General features: G+C 47.4%; 1 protein-coding gene across 6 annotated transcripts in view; it reads left to right on the plus strand.

Moving 5' to 3' along the window:
• SPECC1L (sperm antigen with calponin homology and coiled-coil domains 1 like) overlaps positions 1 to 20,939 on the plus strand; it is a 148,265-nt gene that overhangs the window by 122,679 nt on the left and 4,647 nt on the right. For all 6 annotated transcript variants that reach the window (XM_003806379.5, XM_055105856.2, XM_008953090.5 and 3 more), the window contains one exon: positions 19,926 to 20,042. In XM_003806379.5, coding sequence (XP_003806427.1) covers positions 19,926 to 20,042 — 117 coding nt within the window. The remainder of the gene's footprint in view (positions 1 to 19,925; positions 20,043 to 20,939) is intronic.

Consider the following 20,939-nt stretch of genomic DNA (forward strand, 5'->3'; position numbering starts at 1 on the left):
CCGGTACATTTGGATTTGGAAAGAGAATTAGGAATGGTGCCCTGGCGGAGGCATGGTCTGTTGGCAGCAACAGCAGTAGCTTGGATGTACCTGTTGTTACTTCACCAACTAGATGGGCTACTGGAGGTGGGCAGGCCTAAGCAGTTTGAATGGAACTCTACAGGGTTGTCTTCCCTTTAGCTCAAGGTTTTGTTCCTTTTTCTTGCATTCTTTTTCCATTTAACTTCCACTAACGACATGGAGAAAACCTGCCGAATGTAATAAAATGGTTTGTTTGCCAATGCTCTTGTTTAGCTTTAAGATAATTGTCTCAGGATGCATTTCCTTAGATAAAATGTGAAATACTTCATGTGAATCAGCACCCACATTCCATTCTCAGAAGTTAGAGGAAGTCAGACTTGAGACAGCCCCTAGAAATCACAAATCCAGGGCTTCCATTTCACATCTGCAAATCAGAAAGGTGCCATGCTTGCCTAAGACCATACAATTGGCTCTCCAAGCTCCCAGCCCCAGGCTCTTTCCACTGAGCTGTCCAGCCTCCACGGCAGTGTCCCAGACTCTTCAGTAAGTTTCCAGTAAGTAGGTATTTTTATTATGAGTAATGCTGAGAAACAGAAATCAGATAAGTAACATTTTCAAGAGCTGCCTAATTATTTTGCTAAAAGCAGAATCATTAAATTCTCTGGGTCAAATAATCTTTATGTATCATCTCAAATAACAGGCACAGTTCTTGACTTCCTTGCATCATGAGAAATCATTGTTTTCTTGTGCTTCATCCACTTTGGATGGGATGACAACATAAGGATGTGGCCTCCACAGACAAGTTGGAGTTCAACAGGTTGATTTCATTAGATACATGATTGCTCTGGATTTTCACAAATGAGTTTAGCCTGAGGTCATTCTGGCAATTTATGGTGACCTCTCCATTTGAGAAGCAGGTTATTTGTAAAGATGCCCTGTTGCTGCCTCATGATAAATGATTATGGGAAGGGTAATTAGCCATTAGACAACATAGGGCGGGAGAGAGAGAAACTAGTTTCCTTTCTGAATGCACTCTTTAGATTCAATAGAAAAGAGGCTGGTTATCTATAAACACCACCCAAAACTTAATGGCTTAACATAATGACGTCTATTTATATCCTGAGTTTACAGTTTGGGTGGGGCTTAGTGGGGATATCTCATCTCATCTCCGCTCTACTCAGCTCAGTGCCACTGGAGAGGTGGAACTAGCTGATGGCTCCCTCCCTTACAGGTCTGGTGGCTGTTGGCGGAGACTTTCACTAGACCTGTGGCCAGAGCACTTCTGTGTAGCCTCTCCAATATTTGGTCTGCGCTTCCTCAAAATGTGGTGGCCACATTCCAAGGACAGTTGTCGAGAGGGAGAGACAGGCATAAGCCACCCCACCTTTGATGACACAGTCTTGGAAGCCATGCAGCATCTCTTCTACCATACTGTTTGTCAAGGCAGTTACAAGGGGAAGGGAAATAGGCGCCACCTTTTGATGGGGCATAGGAGGCTTCTGAAGAAGATGTGGGGCCAGAAATACTGCTGTGGTCATTTTTGGAAAATTTAATCTGCCACAGAGACTGTTATCTCTTACTTAAGTAATTAGAGAAGCTAATAATGTGACAGTGACCTGACAGAACCTTATGATGCTTTTTTAATGTTGCCTCACAAATGAGAGGGAATCTGGGTAGATGAGGCAATATGAGGGTGAGATTAAGTGGTGGTGTAGGGAAGAATGCTACATGATGTAAGCCAGGTCTGTTTGCAGCTGCAGGACTTTCTAGTGATTCACCTAAGATTTAGCTTATACCCTGGAACACACAAGATGACTTCCTGCCAGTTAGCGTCCACCCAGGATATCTTCCATCAGACATCAGCTTTTGACCAGGGTCCCTTGGACTGTGCCTGGACTGTATCCAGTTCTGCCATGGTTTATACCTGTACTACATTCAGTTAAAAAGCTCTAAAACAGAGAGAGCCTGTGTGGTACCTAAATGTGTTTGTGGCCTTGGGCTTCCTTTTTTTTAATAGCTGCATTGAGGTATAGTTGACATAATAAATTGCGTATAAAGTTTACAACTTGATAACTTTTGACATACATACACATATATGTCACATATATACACCTGTGAAAGCTATCACCACATGATAGACAAACCATCACCATGAACATTTCCTCGTGCCCCTTTGTACTCCCGTCATCCTGCAACCCCACGTCTCCCATCCCCACACAGCCACTGATCTGCTGTTGCTGTATATTGTTTGTATTTGTTATAGTTTTATATAAATAGAATCATAGTGTGTACAATTTTAGGGGAGTTCTGGCTCCTTTCACTTAGCACATTGAGATTCATTCATGTCATTGTGTGTAACCGTAGCTCATTTCCTTTTTTTCCCTGAGTGTTAGTCCATTTTTTGGGTTTACCACAATTATTAAGCCATTCAGCTGCTGATGGACATTTGGGTTGTTTCCAGTTACTGCTTATTGTAAGTAAAACTCCTATGAACATTCACGTGCAGGTGTTCGTATGGTGTCTTAGTCAGTTTGGACTACTGTAACAAAGTACCATAGCCTGGGTGGCTTATAAACAACAGAAATTTATTTCTCACAGGCCTAGAGGCTGGAAGTCTGAGATCAGGATGCCAGCATGGTGGGATTCTTGTGAGGGCATCTTCCAGGTTGCAGACTGCCATCTTGTGTCTTCACATGGTAGAGATAAAGAGAATGAGAGAGCTGTCTGGGGTCCCTTTTAAAAGCACACTAATCCCGTTCATGGGGACTCCACCCTCATGACCGCATTGCTTCCCAAATAACCCCACCTCCCTATATTATCACATTGGGGATTAGGATTTCAACATAAGAATTTGGGGAAACAGGAATATTCAGTCCATTGCATATGCATAAGGACATCTGAAAAGTGGACTAGCTGCTGGATCATGTGGTAGGTATAGGTTGAACATTTTCAGAAGCTGCCCAACTGTCTTCCAGACTGGCTCTACCCTGTCACTTTACCACCAGCAGTGAAGGAGAATTCTTGTCCTTCATATCCTTGCCAAGACCATGTGGTCAGCCTCTAGACGTTCGGAACATGTGTAGTGCTGTTTCATGGTTTTAATTTTGCAGTTGCCTGATAACTAATGGTGTTAAGCATCTTTCCACATGCTTATTTGCCACCGTATATCTTCTTTGTATTTTTTGTTTTGAGGGATTTTTTGAGACAGGGTCTCACTCTGTCACCCAGGCTGGAGTGCAGTGGTGCAATCATAGCTCACTGCAGCCTTGAACTCCTGGGCTCAATCGACCCTCCCACCTCAGCCTCCAAAGTAGCTGAGACTACAGGCATGCACAACCACACCTGGCTAACTTTTGTGTTTTTGTGATAGGGTTTCATCATGTTGCCCAGGCTGGTATCAAACTCCTGGGCTCAAGTGATCTGCCTGCCTCAGCCTACCAAAGTACTAAGATTACAGGCATGAGCCACAGCGCCTGGCCAGAAATTCTTAATTTTAATAACATGCAATTTATACATTTTTTCTTTTATGAAGCATACATGTGTTTGTGTTGTAAATAAAAAATGTTTGCATAACCCAAGATCACAACGATTTTCTCCTGAAAGTATAATTTTTTATACATTTTGGTCTGTACTTCATTTTGAGTTCATTTCCCAATACGATGTGAGGTATGGATTGAGGTGAACTTTTTGGCCTGTGGACTTAAGTTGGGAAGGTTGCATGTGATAGAGTGAAGGATTTAAGAGCACCTTGAAAACAGCCTGGTCACACTGACACATACAAGATGCCCCATAATACCAGAGAGGGACTGAGGGGAAAGGAAGAGGACATGTCTTCTCCAAGGAAGAGATATTTCATCAGGGTCAATGACAGCTGCTCCAGAAAAGACAGAGGAAGAAGAGCAGATTTGTTTAAGAGACATTTTCATGGATTGCAAAGGAAAGGATTTGGGGATCCACACTTTTTATCTCAATACTCTTCAGAGAAAATAATTTTTTTTTCTCTTTTTCAGACAGAGTCTTGCTCTGTCTCCCAGGCTGGAGTGCAGTGGCGTGATATCAGCTCACTGGAACCTCTGCCTCCCAGTTTCAAGCAATTCTCGTGCCTCAGCCTCCCAAGAAGCTGGGATCAACAGGCATGCACCAACACGCCTGGCTAATTTTTTTGTATTTTTAGTAGAGACAGGGTTTCACCATGTTGGCCAGGCTGGTCTCGAACTCCTGGCCTCAAGCAGTCTATAGTTTGAGAACCCCCTTGGCGTCTCAAAGTGCTGGGATTTACAGGTGTGAGCCACCAAGCCTGGCCCAGAGAAAATACGGATTAAAAAAAGGCTTTGATCTTCTTGGGCTAGATGTTAGACCTCAAGTTATCAAGTAAGGCAAGATTCTGCTCTTGGCCTTGGGTGTCAAGTGACAGAGTGATTCTTTGGGTTTATACCTCCTGCAGGGAACTGTCAGCGGATGCATCTTTGCAATGCTAGCTCTCTCCTTTAGGCATCTAAACTTGTGGAAATTTTTCTTTCAATGCTCTAAACCAGTCATGAAATACATATTTGACACTTGTTGTGCACAACCAGAGAGGTAGTTAAATACAAGGAGGAACAGAATGCAGTCTAGAGTATGACCTTTGCCCTCAAAGAACTTTCTGTGGTTTTTTTTTTTGTTGTTTTTTGTTTTTGAGACAGGGTCTCACTCTGTCACCCAGGCTGGAGTGCATTGGCTCACTGCAACCTCTGCTTCCCGGGTTCAAGCGATTCTCCTGCATCAGCCTCCTGAGTAGCTGGGATTACAGGCGTCTGCCACCACGCCCAGCTAATTTTTGTATTTTTAGTAGAGACAGAGTTTCACCATGTTGATCAGGCTGGTCTCGAACTCCTGACCTCAGGTAATCCACCCATCTCGGCCTCCCAAAGTGCTGGAATTACACGTGTGCCACCACCCCCAGCCTCAAAGAACTTTCAAGATTATTTCTGAAACATATTATTATTTCCAGGCCTTTTAAAATTATGCCATTTCCAGGGAATAATTTAACCTTTTCAACACTCCAGTTTGTGATTAAAAACACTCATTTACTGTACTGCATAGAAATTGCGTTTCACGTGGCCTCTGTACTTCTGCTGCCATTGTGTCCCTCCATAGGGTCCTCAACGCTCTTTATCTGGCTGTACCCTACCCTACTGTGTTTTAATACCAAGGAAACAGCAAGAAAAGCTGGTAACCAACTCGTGTGTAAAACAAAACCCAAAAAAATAAGCATGGGGTCAGGAGTGAAGTGCCACGCAGGGCGCTCTGCTTGAACACCAGCTCTTCTCTGGGGTCCTGGTGACGGTCCTGTCAGTCACTTTCTTCCAGTGGTGGTATCTTGTTATATTTGGTCCAAAGTAAAGTGTTTTATGGTTCCCTTCATCATTTATTGCACTAAAGGAAAAGTAAGTAAACTATTGAGCACTGAGTTGAGGGCTCTGGAGAGAAGTACAGGAAGGTGGTGCCACAGGTGTGCACCTTTTTTAGTTGTTTTGCCATTTTCCCTCTGCCAAAACAGTATCTAGTAGGTGTAGAAACGAATACACCGACAGATTGAAAAGAATGCTTCAGTTCCTGCTGTAAGCAATAAAATAAGTTCATCGTAAGGTGAGCACACTATATTGAGCATCTCTTTCCTGATATCATTTCCTTCCTAAGCTCCTGCAAGACCATGGTGCATTTCACATCCAGGCTGCTGTACTCAGATGGCCTGGATGTCCCAGGTCAGACTAAATGCACTGCCTGTGATTTCAGAAATAGGAAGTGTTGTGCCAGGTAATACCAGTTGTCCTTTTAGGCTCCCGTTCTGTCTCAGCCGGTGTCAGGTGCTTGGAGGGTGAGGTTGGGTGGGTGATCTTCCTCTGAAATACCAGTACCAAGACAATAATGATGCATTCAGAAAGTGCATAAGGTTTCACCATTGATGCAGTGGTCTAAATCTTTTTGCTTTGTATTAAATTAATAAAATCCTATAGTCTCAGTTTGGTAGCTTATCCTTTTTTATATGTTATATTTTTCAAATATTAGTATTTGAATGAGTCCAGATATATACTTTGCCCATCCTGTCTGCTTCATATTTTTTTTAGCAGACCTCATTTTTAGAAGTGAAGCATGTTTTTTTCTTTCTCTTTAAATTCTCTGGACTTTGTTTCTGGATGGAGTTTTCTTACACCAGTATGTTATTCAGCAAACCTTTGTTTGCCTGAAGAGTGTGCCAGGTTTACCATTCAGCACTTGGTCAAGATTAAGCTCACCCCTTTGGAGCCTGAGAGAGAAGCAGAGTCATGTAAGTGCAGTACATTGCAGTCCACATCCTGGAGACCCTGTGACAGAATTTTCTGTGGCTGCTCACAGAGCCATCAGATCTTCATCTTTGGCCACATGGCAGGATCTCCTGAAATTTGGGGGTACTGGCTAGAGAAAGGGACTCAGGAACCAGCATAGCTGTCTTCTGGTATTCAGAGGCCTCTCCTGGGGCCAAGGGAACAATCTTGTGTTTCACACTTTTGTGTTGTAGAAGGTGGAATCAACACCATCTCAGGGGCAAAGAGCAGGGATCGGGGGAGAAGAGGACAGGATGTGTTGAGCTTCAGCTGGAGGGCCTTACAGATGTCATTTTGTTAAATCTTCATCATTCATTATTTTTTCCATTGTGCATATGAGAAGAGTGAGACTCATACAAGTTAAAAACGATGTGCCCACAGTCCTACAGGCAGTACAAAGTGCCACCAACAATCAAAGCGCAGATCCATGGGACTCTGAAACCTAGGATACTTTGGCCACACCACTCTGCTTTTCCAGTGATCTACAGAGACATGGCTTTCAAATCAGTATAAAGAATTTCCAAGGACTTACAGTGGAAGAGGAGTCAGCCTTGAAGCTTCTTCCTGTAACCACAAGGTTCTAGCATAAACTAAAGAGGCCTTTCTCAGAGAAGGCTTCTGAACAGTGTTTCTGTGTAAGTCATGGCTGTTGACACCACTCAGATTCCACCACATTCATCTCTCTCAGCCTGAAGACACAATTAGTGACATTTGTCCTGAGGGTAAATTAAAGAAGGCCCCCCTGGATGTTTTGGAAGGCCTAATTTCTCCTCAAACAATCCAGTTCCCCTAAAGAGGCCAGGAAAGCTTTTGGGGGTTAGGATGAGGACACGATTCTGCACCGTTACCTCCCTTCCTCCCTCACCCAGTCCCTTCCTCAGAGCATGCACCAGGGCAGATCTTGCTTGAAGATTTCCATGAGGGTCTTTTTCAGTTGAGATTGCATTTTAGTGAGTAATGTCCCCTGCCAAAGCTAAACTAAATCTGTGGGAAAAGACAGTAATCATTCCTAAGCTGCTAATAAAAGTGCTCACAACATGCTCAGAGTTCATCAGTTAGCTGTGACCCAGCCAGTGGCTCTTGCCTGACACCCATCTCTGCCTGGTGGCAGTTTCCTGAGTTATCAGAAAGCAGACATCATGATTCCTGTGTGCTTCTCCACGAAACGTCTCCCTCTGGAGGGGTTTATGGGGACATTAATCCCTAGCTCTTAGGGTGACATTGGCTGACCAATTATTTTATTCTGAACTGTCCCCTCAAAATAGGTTCATTTGACTAAAAAAAGTTAAAGCACCGGGCATGGTGGCTCACGCCTGTAATCCCAGCACTTTGGGAGGCCGAGGCGGGTGGATCACGAGGTCAGGAGATCGAGACCATCCTGGCTAACATGGTGAAACTCCATCTTTACTAAAAATACAAAAAATTAGCTGGGCGTGGTGGCGGGCGCTTGTAGTCCCAGCTGCTCAGGAGGCTGAGGCAGGAGAATGGTGTGAACCTGGGAGGCGGAGCTTGTGGTGAGCTGAGATCCGCGCCACTGCACTCCAGCCTGGGCGACAAAGCGAGACTCCATTTCAAAAAAAACAAAAAAAAAGTTAAAGCGTATTAAATCCAAAACATACTATAGATTTTGTTTTTGTGAAGCTTCAATATAGTTGAAGCTATATCTGAGAAGTATACTTGCTACTTTGAGCATATGGGGCAACATAGTTGTGGTTAAATATGGCTGCTTCTCCCACAGAATCAGGGATGGCTTCCCTTTCTTGGGAATAGCCATTTACAGAGGATGACATATATCAGGTTCCTTTTGCCATACCAGAGGTACTCAGTTTCAAGCTGACTGATACCCTGCCTCCTATCCTTAGCTGCCTGTTTATTTTTAAGAAATATATCTGTTTTTACATTTTTAAAGCAGAGCTGTAATAAATTCTCATAGAATCCATGCTCATGCATCATCTGAGTTTTAATGTAACTTCTCAGTAAACACTCCAGGATAATTTAGTTGTTTATGAGATCCACCTAGTGTATAGAGTTACTGGGCATAAACTGTACTTCAGAACATCTGGCAGCCTCTTTTATTTGAGTAAAACATATGTAACAAAAATTTACCATTTGATCATTTTTAAACATACAATTCAGTAGCATTAAGTGCATTTGCAATGTGTATTCATCACCACTACCTAGTTCCAAAACTAGATCACCCCAAGTGGAAACCACCCACCCATTCATCAGTCAGCTCCTTCTCCTCCCCAGCACTTGGCAACCACTCGTCTACTTTCTGTCTCTGGATTTGACTATGGATATTTCATATAAATAGAATCATACAATATGTAGCCTTTTGTGTCTAACTTTCACTTACCATAATGTTTCAATACTTACTCATATTGTGGCGTATATTCGTACTTTGTTCCTTTTCATGGCCAAAAAATAATCCATTGTATGGATAGACCATATTTTGTTTATTCATTTGTCAATTGGTGGGCATTTGGGTTGTTTCCACCTTTTGGCTTTTTTGAATAGTGCTGCTGGGAACGTTCCTGTACAGGTATTTGTTTGAACATCTGCTTTCAGTTCTTTGAAGTATAGACGAGGAGTGGGATTGCTGGGCCGTATATTAACTCTGTGTTTAACTTACTGAGGAACTGCCAAACTCTTCCTCAGCAGCGGCATCATTTGCCGTTCCCACCAGCAGTGTCTAAGGATTCCAGTATCTGCATCCTCACCATGTTTTTCTTTTCTTTTAAATGATAGCCATCCTAATGGCTGTGAAGTGTCATCTTCTTGTGGTTTTGATTTGCATTTCCTTAGTGACTAACCGTGTTGAGCCTTCTCATGTGCTTGTTGGCTATTTGTATATCTTTGGGGAAATGTTCTATTTACGTCCTTTGCTCATTTTTATGTTTGGGCAACTGGGTTGTCTTTCTGTTGTTGATCAAGTTCATGTTTGTTTGTTCTTAATGGAAATTTTCAAATATGCACTAAAGTCATGAGAATGGTAAAACAACCCTCCTGTACATAGCCCTAGCGACAAGATATCAGCATAGGGCGCTGTCCCCACGCCCACCTGGAGGATTCGGAAGCAAACACCAGCCACTTAATGTCACCACACACTTAGAGCTCACTCCTCCCATTGTGTCATAATCAGTTTGCTTGAATTAAGATCCAAATAGGGTTCTCACATTGTGTTTGGAAGTATGTCTCTTTTAGGTCTCTTTCAGTTCATAAATCTTCTTTTTTTCTTTCAGTTTCTTTTTGAAGGAACGGGATTGATTGTGCATCCTACAGAGTGACCCACAGTTCAGATTCTGTTGGTTCCTTCCCCATCCTGTTGTCCGTGGTGTAAACTGGTAGGCAGAGCTGGAGGGTGGATCTGATTCCAGTTCATGTTTTTGGCAGAAACATCTCAGCTGTGGAGTTCTGTCCATTCGCAGCAGGACTGGCTGCCTCTTTCTGTGATGTCACTGCCTCTGATAACGAGGTCAGTCATTCTGGGTAATTCTGTCACTCCTTCCTTCATTAGGCTTCCTCTTTACAGAGAAACCCCTTTGTCAGCTGTTCAGCTGCCTTGACTATGGTTTGGTCTGGAAAGTTCTATCAGGTGCTTGTTCCTCTCCCTTGATTTTCCAGCACTCAGGTTCACGAGTGGTTTCCAAGCCAGGCTGGGTGTGCCTTTGTAGATATCACCATAAACTCACCGATGTCACATTTTAGATGTACCACCCCATTGTACTTAACACCTAACTTCAGTTTTTCAAATGGTGAGCCTTCCTGTTGGCTGTGGATTCAGATCACCTGGGTACCTTTAAAGAACATTATGCCCTGACTCGTTCACACCACGTGAATGAATGTCTCTGGGATGGGGCAAGCATAGGAAAACCCGAAAAATCTTTGCAGTGATTCTAGCGCACAGTGAGGATTGAGGGTCCGTATTAGATCAAGAGCAAAGATATGCAGGGCCTATCTCCAGAGGCTGCCGGCTCCACCTCGGCCGCCTGCCCTACCTCGGCCGCCTGCCCTGCCTCCTTCTTGCTCCCTCTTTACCATGTAAGTACCAACACCTGGGCTCCATGATGAGCCAGGCAAGATTCTCCCTGAAAATGTACTGCTTCCCCTTCCTTCCCCTTCCCTTCTCTCCCCTCCCCTGACCTGGAGCAGAGATTGGCCCTGCTTCAGGGAGGAGATGAGCACTGTAGTCCCCAGGGCAGCACCCTTAGATCAGCAGCTAGAGGGCCTGGCCAGGTTACCCCACAGGCACCACCGGCCCCAGGCAGGTGCCCATTCATCACTCCCAGGGCATTCTGTGTTTAACAGCCACTACCCAGAGATATCAATCAACAGTCTCGATGGTTTTTTTACTCTCTTTCAGACATTATATCTTCTCCCACCATACTACACAGAAAAGGAACCTCACTCACCTCACTCAGGCTCCCAAACTCTGCCACAGTATAGGCAGGCATCGTGAGCCAGGGTTTTGTTAGTAACTCACTCTTACCTCATGAGGCTGGGCTGTGATCCCCAGCAGGTTTCATTCTGAGTGCACTGGGTTGCAGCTTAACAGTGTGGTGTCCTTGTGAAGCTGGAGGACCAGTGAGGACCACCTCTGCCTGAAGGTGGACCTGGGGACAGCGCTCTGCACGGCTCAGACAGGCATGAGGAAGTGGATGCTTGCATGTGTCAGCAGAGAGATGAATCAGAGCCCTTGGCTTCTTGCCCTGTGTCCATAAAAGTGGCATTTCCTTAAATAGACCAGAACCTTAATAGCTATTTAAAGAGCATGTGGTATTTGGGAGTATATTTTATGGCCCTTAATTAAACTTCAAACAAATTAAAACATTTAGAGATCTTTTATGACATATTTTTAATCTTTTTTGTGGAGATTTGTATAATCTCTTGGCTTTCACATCCCATCCTAAGGCCACAGACAGAAGGCAGGGTCACATCTACAGTTGGGGTTTCCATCCTTGGTCAAGAAGCAGTGAGTGGAAACCACCCAGCCAGTCCCTTGGAGGGGCGAGGCTGTCAGGAGTCTTTATGAGGGTAGAAAGGACAGCAAATGGCACTGTGAAACAGGCCCTGTCTGTCCCCCGTCACATCTCTTAGTTGACATTTCCTGGATGAAGGACGTGTGCCCTTAGGAGAAAATGGGGCAGAGCTTCTCATTCGAGTCTGTGCAGAGGCCATTTTGAAAGTTTCTTCTGGCACATGTCATCTGTCTTGTTTTGTCGACCCTAATCAAAACATGGAATTATCTCGTAGAGTAGAAAAGCTCTAAATTGACCTGAAAAAAACTAAGTGCAAAATCTGAATTCATCGGTAAGAAACTTGCATTATAATTAGTAAGTAATATGTTTTCTATGTCTCTATTATTTTAAAAAAGTTAATTTTTTTCTTCTTAGATTGCCACCATTGCCTGTGAATAGTGAACAATAGAAATTCCTTCCGTTAGTGTGCATTTTCCCCTCAAATAAGTGTGAGTTTTGGCTTTAAGAATAGTTTACTTTAAAAGGCTCTGCTGGCCTCCATCAGAAGCTGTCTCTGTAGGAATCAGGACATGAGTGCAGAGTGGAAGGCCCTTGGCCCTCCAGCCCCTCTGCTCTTCAGCAAAGCGTAAATGGCCTTCCCTCAGAGGGAAACCCCTGGAAGATAAGGACTTTCCTTATGCACTGAAAACGCCACTTTTACTAAATAGAAATGCTATTTCTAGGCAAGGTCTGTGAAATAAACTCGTAAGAAGGGATATCTGTGAAAGTTGTAACGCTATTATGGCTCATCTAATTTCATGCTTTTCTGGCTTCCGAAAATTTCATTTGCGAGGCATACGGCCAGAGTCCCAGCTACTTGAGCAGCTGAGGCAGGAGGAACCCTTCAGCACAGGAGTTCAAGCCCAGCTTGAGCAACATAGTGAGAGACTCCCTCCCTTTTTTAAAAGCACACAAACCTGATTTGTGGTTGCTCTTCCCTTTATTCGCCATTGCTCCTGTTGCTTCATGGCAACTCATATGTTTCTAACTGCAGGAGATTGGAAGTCCTTGTGGCCTCTCCACATCACTGCTGCATTGACCACTCTGTCCTGTTTTAAACACACTCTTCCTTTGCCTTCTGGTTTCTTTCCCCCAACCCCCGGCCCTTCCCTGTGTTCCATTAAAGGCTGTTCTCCTCAGCATGGCCATTACTTGTTGGAGTGCTGAGGGGCTGGATCTGAGGCCTCCTTCTTGCTTACGGCCCACTGTGACCATCCCTAGGGGATCCCACACAGGACTCCGATGATGCCACACTTTCTGTCTCTCCGCACTGCTCTCCTGACTCACGTGTCAGCACCACCAAGCACCTTTGGGTGTCTCCAAGGTATCTTGAACTTAAGGTGACAAAAACACACCCCTCATCTGCTCAGTGCCCACCTTCCTCCAGAGAGCTCTGCCTCTGTGAAGGCCACCACCAGCGTCTGGTTCTGCCCACAGAAGCCAAGGCCCATCCGGAGCACTGCATGCGCTCTCCCTCCTCATAGCCAGTCTGTTGCCAAGTCTAGTCTGCTTTAGCTGCCAAGTATCTCTGGAGCCCTACATCTCCCACCCACCACTCCAGCCCAACTTGATACGGACCTCTGCAGCCACTGACCAGCCGGCCTCTGACTGCCCTCCCCCTGCTCCTGGCTGTTCTTCTGACCCCAGTCCAGCCACGCTTCCCTTTAAACCTCCTTGAGCCCTGGCCCATGTCAAGTCCGTGTGTCAGCCCTGTCCAGCAAGATGCCTGCCCACCCATGAAACCCCAGGTGAGGACTCGCTGAGTGTGCAAATGAATCCTCAAAAAGAGCAGCCCATCCCCAGGCCCTCTGCCCTTTCCCACAGGCTGTCCCTAGATGTGTGGCCATGGCCACGTCCACCTGTGGATTCCATGCTGGGGCCACAGATTTTAGGGTGTTGCTGTGTCTCCTGCTCTCCAACATGGAGGTTCCCCATTACTGTTAGTGGAAGAACACAACTCCAGGCCCTTCATTTTTCTGTTTGTATGCCAATCCCGATAAGATCTTTGCAGGCCTGCAGAAAACAAATCCACACACTGGTGGCCACGGCCCTCCTGCTGGGGTGGAAAGCTCTGCCTTGTGGCATCCAAATGGCTTTGAAACAAGTTATTGTAGAGCATGCTTCCTACCATTGTGTTTTGAGTGAGAACTTCCAGCAGTTGGGATTTCGAGCTAGTTTGTTATCTGAGTTCCTCATCCAAACCCCCTTAGAGAGAAGGGGAGAAGGAGGGAAGGAAGGAACCACACACCAGGGCATGTGGTATTGCTCCATGTGCAGCAACACATGGAGCAGTGGAGGCAGGTGGAGGTTTACAGGTCACATGAATATGATGAGGGTCAGCAGAATTGCGGCCACGTGCCCAGGAGCAGGGCTCCAGGTAGGAGCAGCCTAGGGACATTCTCGGTGATTCTGTTGCGTGTTGGTGTCCTGGTTTGGATTCATGCCATCTGCAACACAGCAGCCATCTCCTCTACAGTAAGCAAACTAAACCCTAAAAATACCTTACAGGCTGGGCATGGTAGCTCACACCTGTAATCCCAACATTTTGGGAGGCTGAAGTGGACAGATCACCTGAGGTCAGGAGTTCGAGACCAGCCTGACCAACATGGTGAAACCTCATCTCTACTAAAAACACAAAAATTAGCCGGGCATGGTGGCGGGTGCTTACAATCCCAGCTACTCAGGAGGCTGATGCAGAGAATTGCTTGAACCCAGGAGGCGGAGCTTGCAGTGATTCGAGATTGCGCCACAGCACTCCAGCCTGGGCAACAGAGCGAAGACTCTGCCTCAAAAAAAAAAAAAAAAAAGTACTTTACATGTGTAAAGCACATTACAGTTTCAGTAGGGGTCAAAGACTCGTCATCTTGTGTGGGCTGGGATTTCACTGAAGTCCAAGACAGCCAGGGTAGTGTGCCCAGGAAGTGTCAAGCCTGGCTCAGACCCCTGTCTGCAAGCTTCATACTGGTGGTGGTGAGTTGTTTTTATCCAAGACATAAAAGCTTTAGCTTTTTTCCTCAATTGCCAAGAACATCCAGGGTAATTTTAGCCCTCCTGGGAAGGTAGGGATCATAAGTTCCAGGGGCCACCAATCCGCAGGCAGATTCACCTGTTGCCACCTTAGAAAGCAACAGAAAGTTTAGTTCCAGACCTCATGCGGATGGGGACAGAGCACCAGGCTGCTCCCAGGCTCTTCTGTGGGGTCCAGGCATGGAGCAGAGGCATGAGGGGCAGATGGCAAAAGGCAGGTCTGGGGGCCGCCTGCAGACACTTGATGAGGGCCCCAGGATCAGGGGAGGAGTGCTCAGCAGGCAGTAGGGAAGACAGGGCATGAACCCTTGCCCCAGGCATCCTGCGAGCAGTACCTCACTGTCATTCTCACAGTCATCCAGAGCAGTATGGAAGGAGGCTGAGGCTCCAAGAGGCCAAGCACAGAGCTGGTCTGTGGGATCATTCTCCTCTCCCTGTGCTCCCCTGGCAGCCCGGAGCCCACTGTGGTCTGGGTTTGGGGATAGCTGGCGGGTTGTGTGCATGGTGGCGGCTGGCAGGTAGGGGGTGGAGGAGGCCTCACTGGGTGCTGGTCACACCTGCAGAGCAAAGGTCTTGACTGAGTGAGGAAGGGAGAAGCCATTTCTCTGGTGATTCCATGCGACTTTGTGTCGTTTCATGTGTTTCCTCTCAAAGATACTGATCCCGTCATAATATTAACGGGCCGTGGTAGCCATGTGGAGGGGAGCTCCCCGCCTTCCTGCCTGGTGTTCTTGCACCGTGCCTTCCGAGAACCCAGCTTCGTTGTTCTTATATTTAGTCAATATGACTTCATTAGCAGTTAGACTTTTCAGCCTGGAACATTTCAAACCATGCAACAGCCAGTGACGTTGGGAGCAGAGGGCTGCGGGCTTCTTCCTCACTTCCCTGGAGGAACCCCTTTTTCAGAGCCCGGCTCATTCTCCCAACATGATCTCTGTGGATGGGGGAGGAAGCAGAGCAGCCAGTGGGCGCTCAGGCTTCACTTGGGCTCCCTACTTTCTGCCTCCAGCTTATCACATAGGGTGCCTTAGAGCCACGTGCAGCAGGCTGGCCTGGCTGCTCTCCAGCCCTCCAAGGGTTAAGGGAGGTAGGGCCCCCGGCTAGCCTTCTTTTGGGCTTTACTTGTATTGATAGGAAATTTCGTTGTCAGGTACTCAAATGTGAACTTCCTCAGCCTGGAGCTGAAGAAGCCATTGTTTTCTTCGCGGTTCAGGTCACTGCGGCCTGCTTTGTAGAAGAGGTCTCTCTTCCCCGAGGTTCCGGGTGGGGCGGGGGTGCTGGAGCAGCAGCTTCTTCCCTGGTGGGGTGTTGGGTTTATCTTGAGGAAGCGGAGGGGGAAGGCTGAGGTTCCCACAGCCAGGCGGATGGGACACAGGAGCCTCTGCCTCGAGGCGCTGTGCAGTGGTGAGGCCAGGCACGTCCACGACCGTGCCAGAGCTGCCTGCATTTCAGGGAGCAGAAGGGGCGGCTGCAGCAGGAAGTGAAGGTTTGTTTTCCTCCAGAAGTGAATGTGACCTCTGAGGGCCAGGCGCTGCCATTGGCCTCACACAGAGCTCCACACGTTATTAAGAAGCTTCCTGGCCCCCTCTGCCTGCAAGGATGCCTCTTTCATCAAGCACTTAGTCCCTTAGACCTGGCTCTTTTTTTTAGTACCGTTAATAGACTTTTTCCTCTGCATTTTGGACAAGGGGACCTTGCATTTTCATTTTGTAGTGGGCCCTGCAAATTACGGAGCAAGTGAGTCCTGGCCCATTCTTCGTTTGTCTTGCATACTTCATTCCTGCCTCTTCTCTGTACCCTAATCCTAGACTTACTTCACTGTGGAAAGGTGCACAGCGCATTAGGAAATCTTACCTAGACAACTAAAGGAAAGCAGGCCCATCCTCCTATGATACACCTCACTTTGAATGATCCCAGAGACCAGCTCTGTGGCCTGGGTGAGTGTCTTGGCCTCTCGGAGCCTCACCCTCCTTCCAGACTGCTGCGGGTGGCTGTGAGAGTGAAAGTGAGTACTGCTCACAGGATGCCTAGGGCAAGGGTTCCTGTCCTGTCCTGTCTTCTCTGCCACCTGCCTAGCACTCCTCCCTGGTCCTAGTTTCCTCCCTAAAGAGCTGCTTTCTGAGATTCCAATGAGATCAAAGAGATGAGATTGCATGCGTGTGTGTGTGTTCAGGGGTCTTCAGTCAGCAGTAACTGTCAAGCCCTGTTTGCCACAAGGCACCTTCTTCATTAGGTCATCAGAACCCTTTATGGGGTGGTAACTGTTAAATCATGGCCAGAGCAGAGAGCCGCATGGAGGGCGGGCCAGGCCTCTTGGGAATGTAGCAGGTCTTATTACCCTCAGGACTGCATCTTCGTGGCCAGAAAGTGTGAGGACTACAGACTGAGGCAGAGAGGATTCTCACCTGGCCCAGGTATTTGGGGAGGGCTGACATCAGTGGATGCCTGGTGGCACACATTTAGGTAGCCAGGTCAGACTGTCGGCACACCAGCCACCAGAGGCTTGCTGCCACCTTCCCCTGCGACTCTTGGCAGGTTTGCGTTTCCTCGTTCCTTAATCTGGTCACTTTCCTCACAGCAGTTTATAACAATATCTCTGGGTCATATCAGAGAAGCTAGAAGCAGCAGATGTTCAGGTTAATGAGAGGAAATGGCCTGTGAAAGTAACTCTTGGGGCTGCTGTCCTTTGGAAGGCTCATGCTTTGCACAGACACTGGAACGTTCTGGGCACGTGCAGTCAGAAGCCAGACAATACATTCTGATGATGCAGGTGATGAGAAGTCAGCCTCGTGATCCTCCACGTGGTCTGCTGCTGTGTAAGGACACCTGCCTAGAGCTGTGAGGCTGGACTGACGGTCTCCCTCGCAGGGGCGGCCTGCCCAGCCTGCTTTACTTGGGTCCTTGCTGGTTGGACACATCCTCGCAGCTCTGAGCCTGGGTTCCCATGGCCCCCACCTGCCCTTGTCTCTGAGCCAGGTCCCTGACTTGGTGTTAGGTCCTAACAGTATATAAAGAGGGGTCAGGATTCGTAAAGTGCTTTGTAAACTTTGTAAGATTCTGTACAGATATAGTTAATAATATGATAATAATAGTGTTAACATCATTCTGTGAATCACTCATTCCTGGGAGGAGTATAAAGTGCTCCCCAGGAGCTGGACGGTTTGCATTGAATAATAAAATTTGGGCTTTCTCAGTCCTAAAATAATAAAATTTTAGGAAGCTGGCTCTTGGTGCAGTTGAAGGTGGCGTGAAATAATGAAAGTGGGACAGGGTGGTGGGGAGGTGTTCTTGTTCAGCTTGTGGTGTCTGCATAAAGTGTGAATTAGGAAAATTGAAATGTGTAGATTCATCTTCATAAGGACGGTTGCAAATAAGGGTAACGGCTACATACCAGCTGAATTGCAGAATATTTTATATGATAAAATACTCTGGGCCAGGTAAGGTGGATCACACCTGTAATCCCAGCACTTTGGGAGGCTGAGGTGGAAGGATTGCTTCAGCCCAGGAGTTCAAGGCTGCAGTGAGCTATGATTGTGCCACTGCACTCCAGCCTGGAGACAAAGTGAGATCCTGTCTCTTTAAAAAGTAATAATAAAAAATGAATTATATATTCCTTTTATAGTTACAAATACTTTAAAATATGAAATAAGGTGCCCCGTAAAAGAAAGTCCAGGCTGGGTACAGTGGCTCATGCATGTAATTTCACTGCTTTGGAGGCTGAGGTGAGATCGCTTGAGCTCAGGAGTTTCAGACCAGCCTGGGCGACATAGTGAAACCTCATCTCTACAGAAAAACAAACAAAATTAGCTGGACGTGGTAGCACGTACCAGCCTGTAGTCCCAGCTACTCAGGAGGCTGAGGTAGGATTGCTTAACCCCAGGAGGTCGTCAAGGCCGCAGTGAGTCAACTCCACTCCAGCTTGGGTGACAGAGAGACCCTGTCTCAAAAAATTTTAAAAAGTTGAGGTGGTTCCCCAAGAGGTGGCATGGAGAGCACATAGCCGGCCTTAATCGGCTCCTAATGCAAGATGGGGGCTGTCAGATGATGACACCTTCAAGTTACAGAGGTGTTTTGGTTTGTGGTTTGTGTGTTTTTTCGGAGATGGGGGGGGGGTCTCACTGTGTTGGCAGGCTGGGGTGTAATGGCTGTTCACAGGCACAGTCATACCATGCTGCAGCCATGAACTCCTGGGCTCAAGGGATCCTCCCGCCTCAGCCTCCTGAGTAGCTGGGACCACAGGCGCATGCCTGGCAGCAAATTGCAGAGGTTTTTGATGGACTGCAAGTCTTAGCTTAGAGTCCCTGATCTGGGAGGTCAGGCTGAGTCATAACTTTTCTTAACAGAACAGCCCTGCCCCACTCCTGTGCCCCATGCTTCTTTCTCCCTGGCAGAGTTGAGGCTACAGCCTGCAGGGCTGAGGAGCCCTGTACTCATCCCACCTCCCCACACCAGACACTAAAAAGACCAATGCACAGAGGATCGAGGCATTTAATCAGACCAGTAAATTGCCTCATCAAAGACATCTTTAAGCGAAACCTGTATTTTCAGATTACTTTTTTTTAACCACAAGTTTGTGGTGGGGTACACTATAGCAATCTCCAGTACATGTGGTGCGTGGTCTGAACCAATGCTCAGGGGGCCACGTTGTTGCTCTCCTTGGCTTCTCACCATCCATCAGAGCAGGTGTCATTACAGTGAAAAGGGCAGAAGGTATCTTCATGTGTGGGCGCACTTTGAGATACACCCTGACTTGGAGGATCTTTTACATGCTTCAACAACCAATGGAGAATGAGTTGCATTTTAATACATGGTGCTTTAAAGGTCATTGATTACCGGCCAGGTGTGGTGGCTCACACCTATAATCCCAGCACTTTGGGAGGCCAAGGCGGGTGGATCACAAGGTCAAGAGATTGAGACCATCCTAGCTTACAGTGAAACCCTGTCTCTACTGAAAATACAAAAAAAAATAGCCGGGTGTGGTGGCACATGCCTGTAGTCCCAGCTACTCGGGAGGCTGAAGCAGGAGAAATCACTTGAACCCGGGAGGTAGAGGTTGTAGTGAGCCGAGATCATGCCACTGCACTCCAACCTGGTGACAGAGTGAGACTCCATCTCAAACAAACCAAAAAAAACAAAAAAAAAAAGGAGGGGGGGTCATTGATTACCACCCACATCCTCTGGTCTGTACTGTCACCCCAACAGGTCATGGTAGAGGCCAGCTTCAGCAGCCTAGGGTCCTCCTCTCTTTGTATGCAACAGCTAGTAAGTCAGCAAGACGCCACGTGTTATACCAGGCCCAGGCGTGACCACGCGGGGGCAGCCATCTACAGCTGGTGGGTGGGACGGGTTGGGGAGTCATAGATACCAGGTAGCCCTTGGACACAGCCGCCCTGCCCTGGTTTTGATTTTGTGTTTTGGAGGCCATGCAGCATCTGAGGCCTCCTGCGTCCTCCTTGGCATCTCCTAAGAGGGTCCCAGCATGTGTTGGTTACATGTTTTTCTTCCTTTCCTTCAGAATATTGACATTACAAACTTCAGCAGCAGCTGGAATGATGGGCTGGCCTTCTGTGCCCTCCTGCATACATATCTCCCTGCCCACATTCCATATCAAGAACTGAACAGCCAGGATAAGGTAGGCCATGGAGGGCCAGCTCCTGGCACCCACCTCACAGGGTTGGAGGGCTGAGAACCAAGGGCAGCACCTGCCTCAGCAGGTCACATGCCACAGCGCTGGCTTGCGATTGCCTCGTGCCATCTGGGTCTTATTCTGGGATCATTCATGCTGAGCCCACCAGCCCCTGTCCCACCTTGTGTGGAGTATTTGGTTGGTTCAGAATTCCCCAAGTGATATCATTCCTAGTGGGAGCAGCCAGTCCTTCCTGAGTGACTACATTTAGGATGAAGAGCTTCACCAGGAGGGGCCAAGAAGCTCCCTGAAGGCAGGAGTAGTCAGGCAGTGCTGACCAGGCCAGGCCAGCCTCCTGCCACCTTGAGGAGGGCTGTCACTCCATAGCCCATTCTGCACTGTGGGCCTTAGAACTGGCAAGAAACACCAACCCTGTGCACTCCAGGGCATGGTTTAATGTTTCATCCAGATAGTTCCTTGGGGACAGGGTCAGGGAAGAAGCCCTACCCAGAGGGCCACTGGAGAGGATCCAGGCCCGCAGCCCTCACCCCAGTCCCCTGCTTCCCCCATGTCAGCCCCCAGCCCTGCAGACAACCCTCGAAGATCCCTGTGGGGGAAGCTCATTTGATGAGTGTTCCTAACTAGCTTTTGGGGGTGCGTGTTCAGGTGCCACAGCATTGGTGCGGCAGAAGTAGGATTCTTCAGGAGTGAGGAAGGAACGGGTGTTGGTGGGTCACTGCAGCAGGTCGGGAGGGGAGGGTGGCCGGGCCTAGTGCAGGGTACTTGGTGCAGATGCAGAAGCTCAGGCTCCCAGCATAGGTTTGTTGTGGCACCAGGTAGAGGTGAGTGTCGTCCTTCAGATGCATCTGTCCCAGGCAGTTGTGGAGGCCACGTGACTTTCTC

Source organism: Pan paniscus, chromosome 23 (genome assembly GCF_029289425.2).
Source record: "Pan paniscus chromosome 23, NHGRI_mPanPan1-v2.0_pri, whole genome shotgun sequence".
Taxonomy (NCBI): Eukaryota; Metazoa; Chordata; class Mammalia; order Primates; family Hominidae; genus Pan; species Pan paniscus.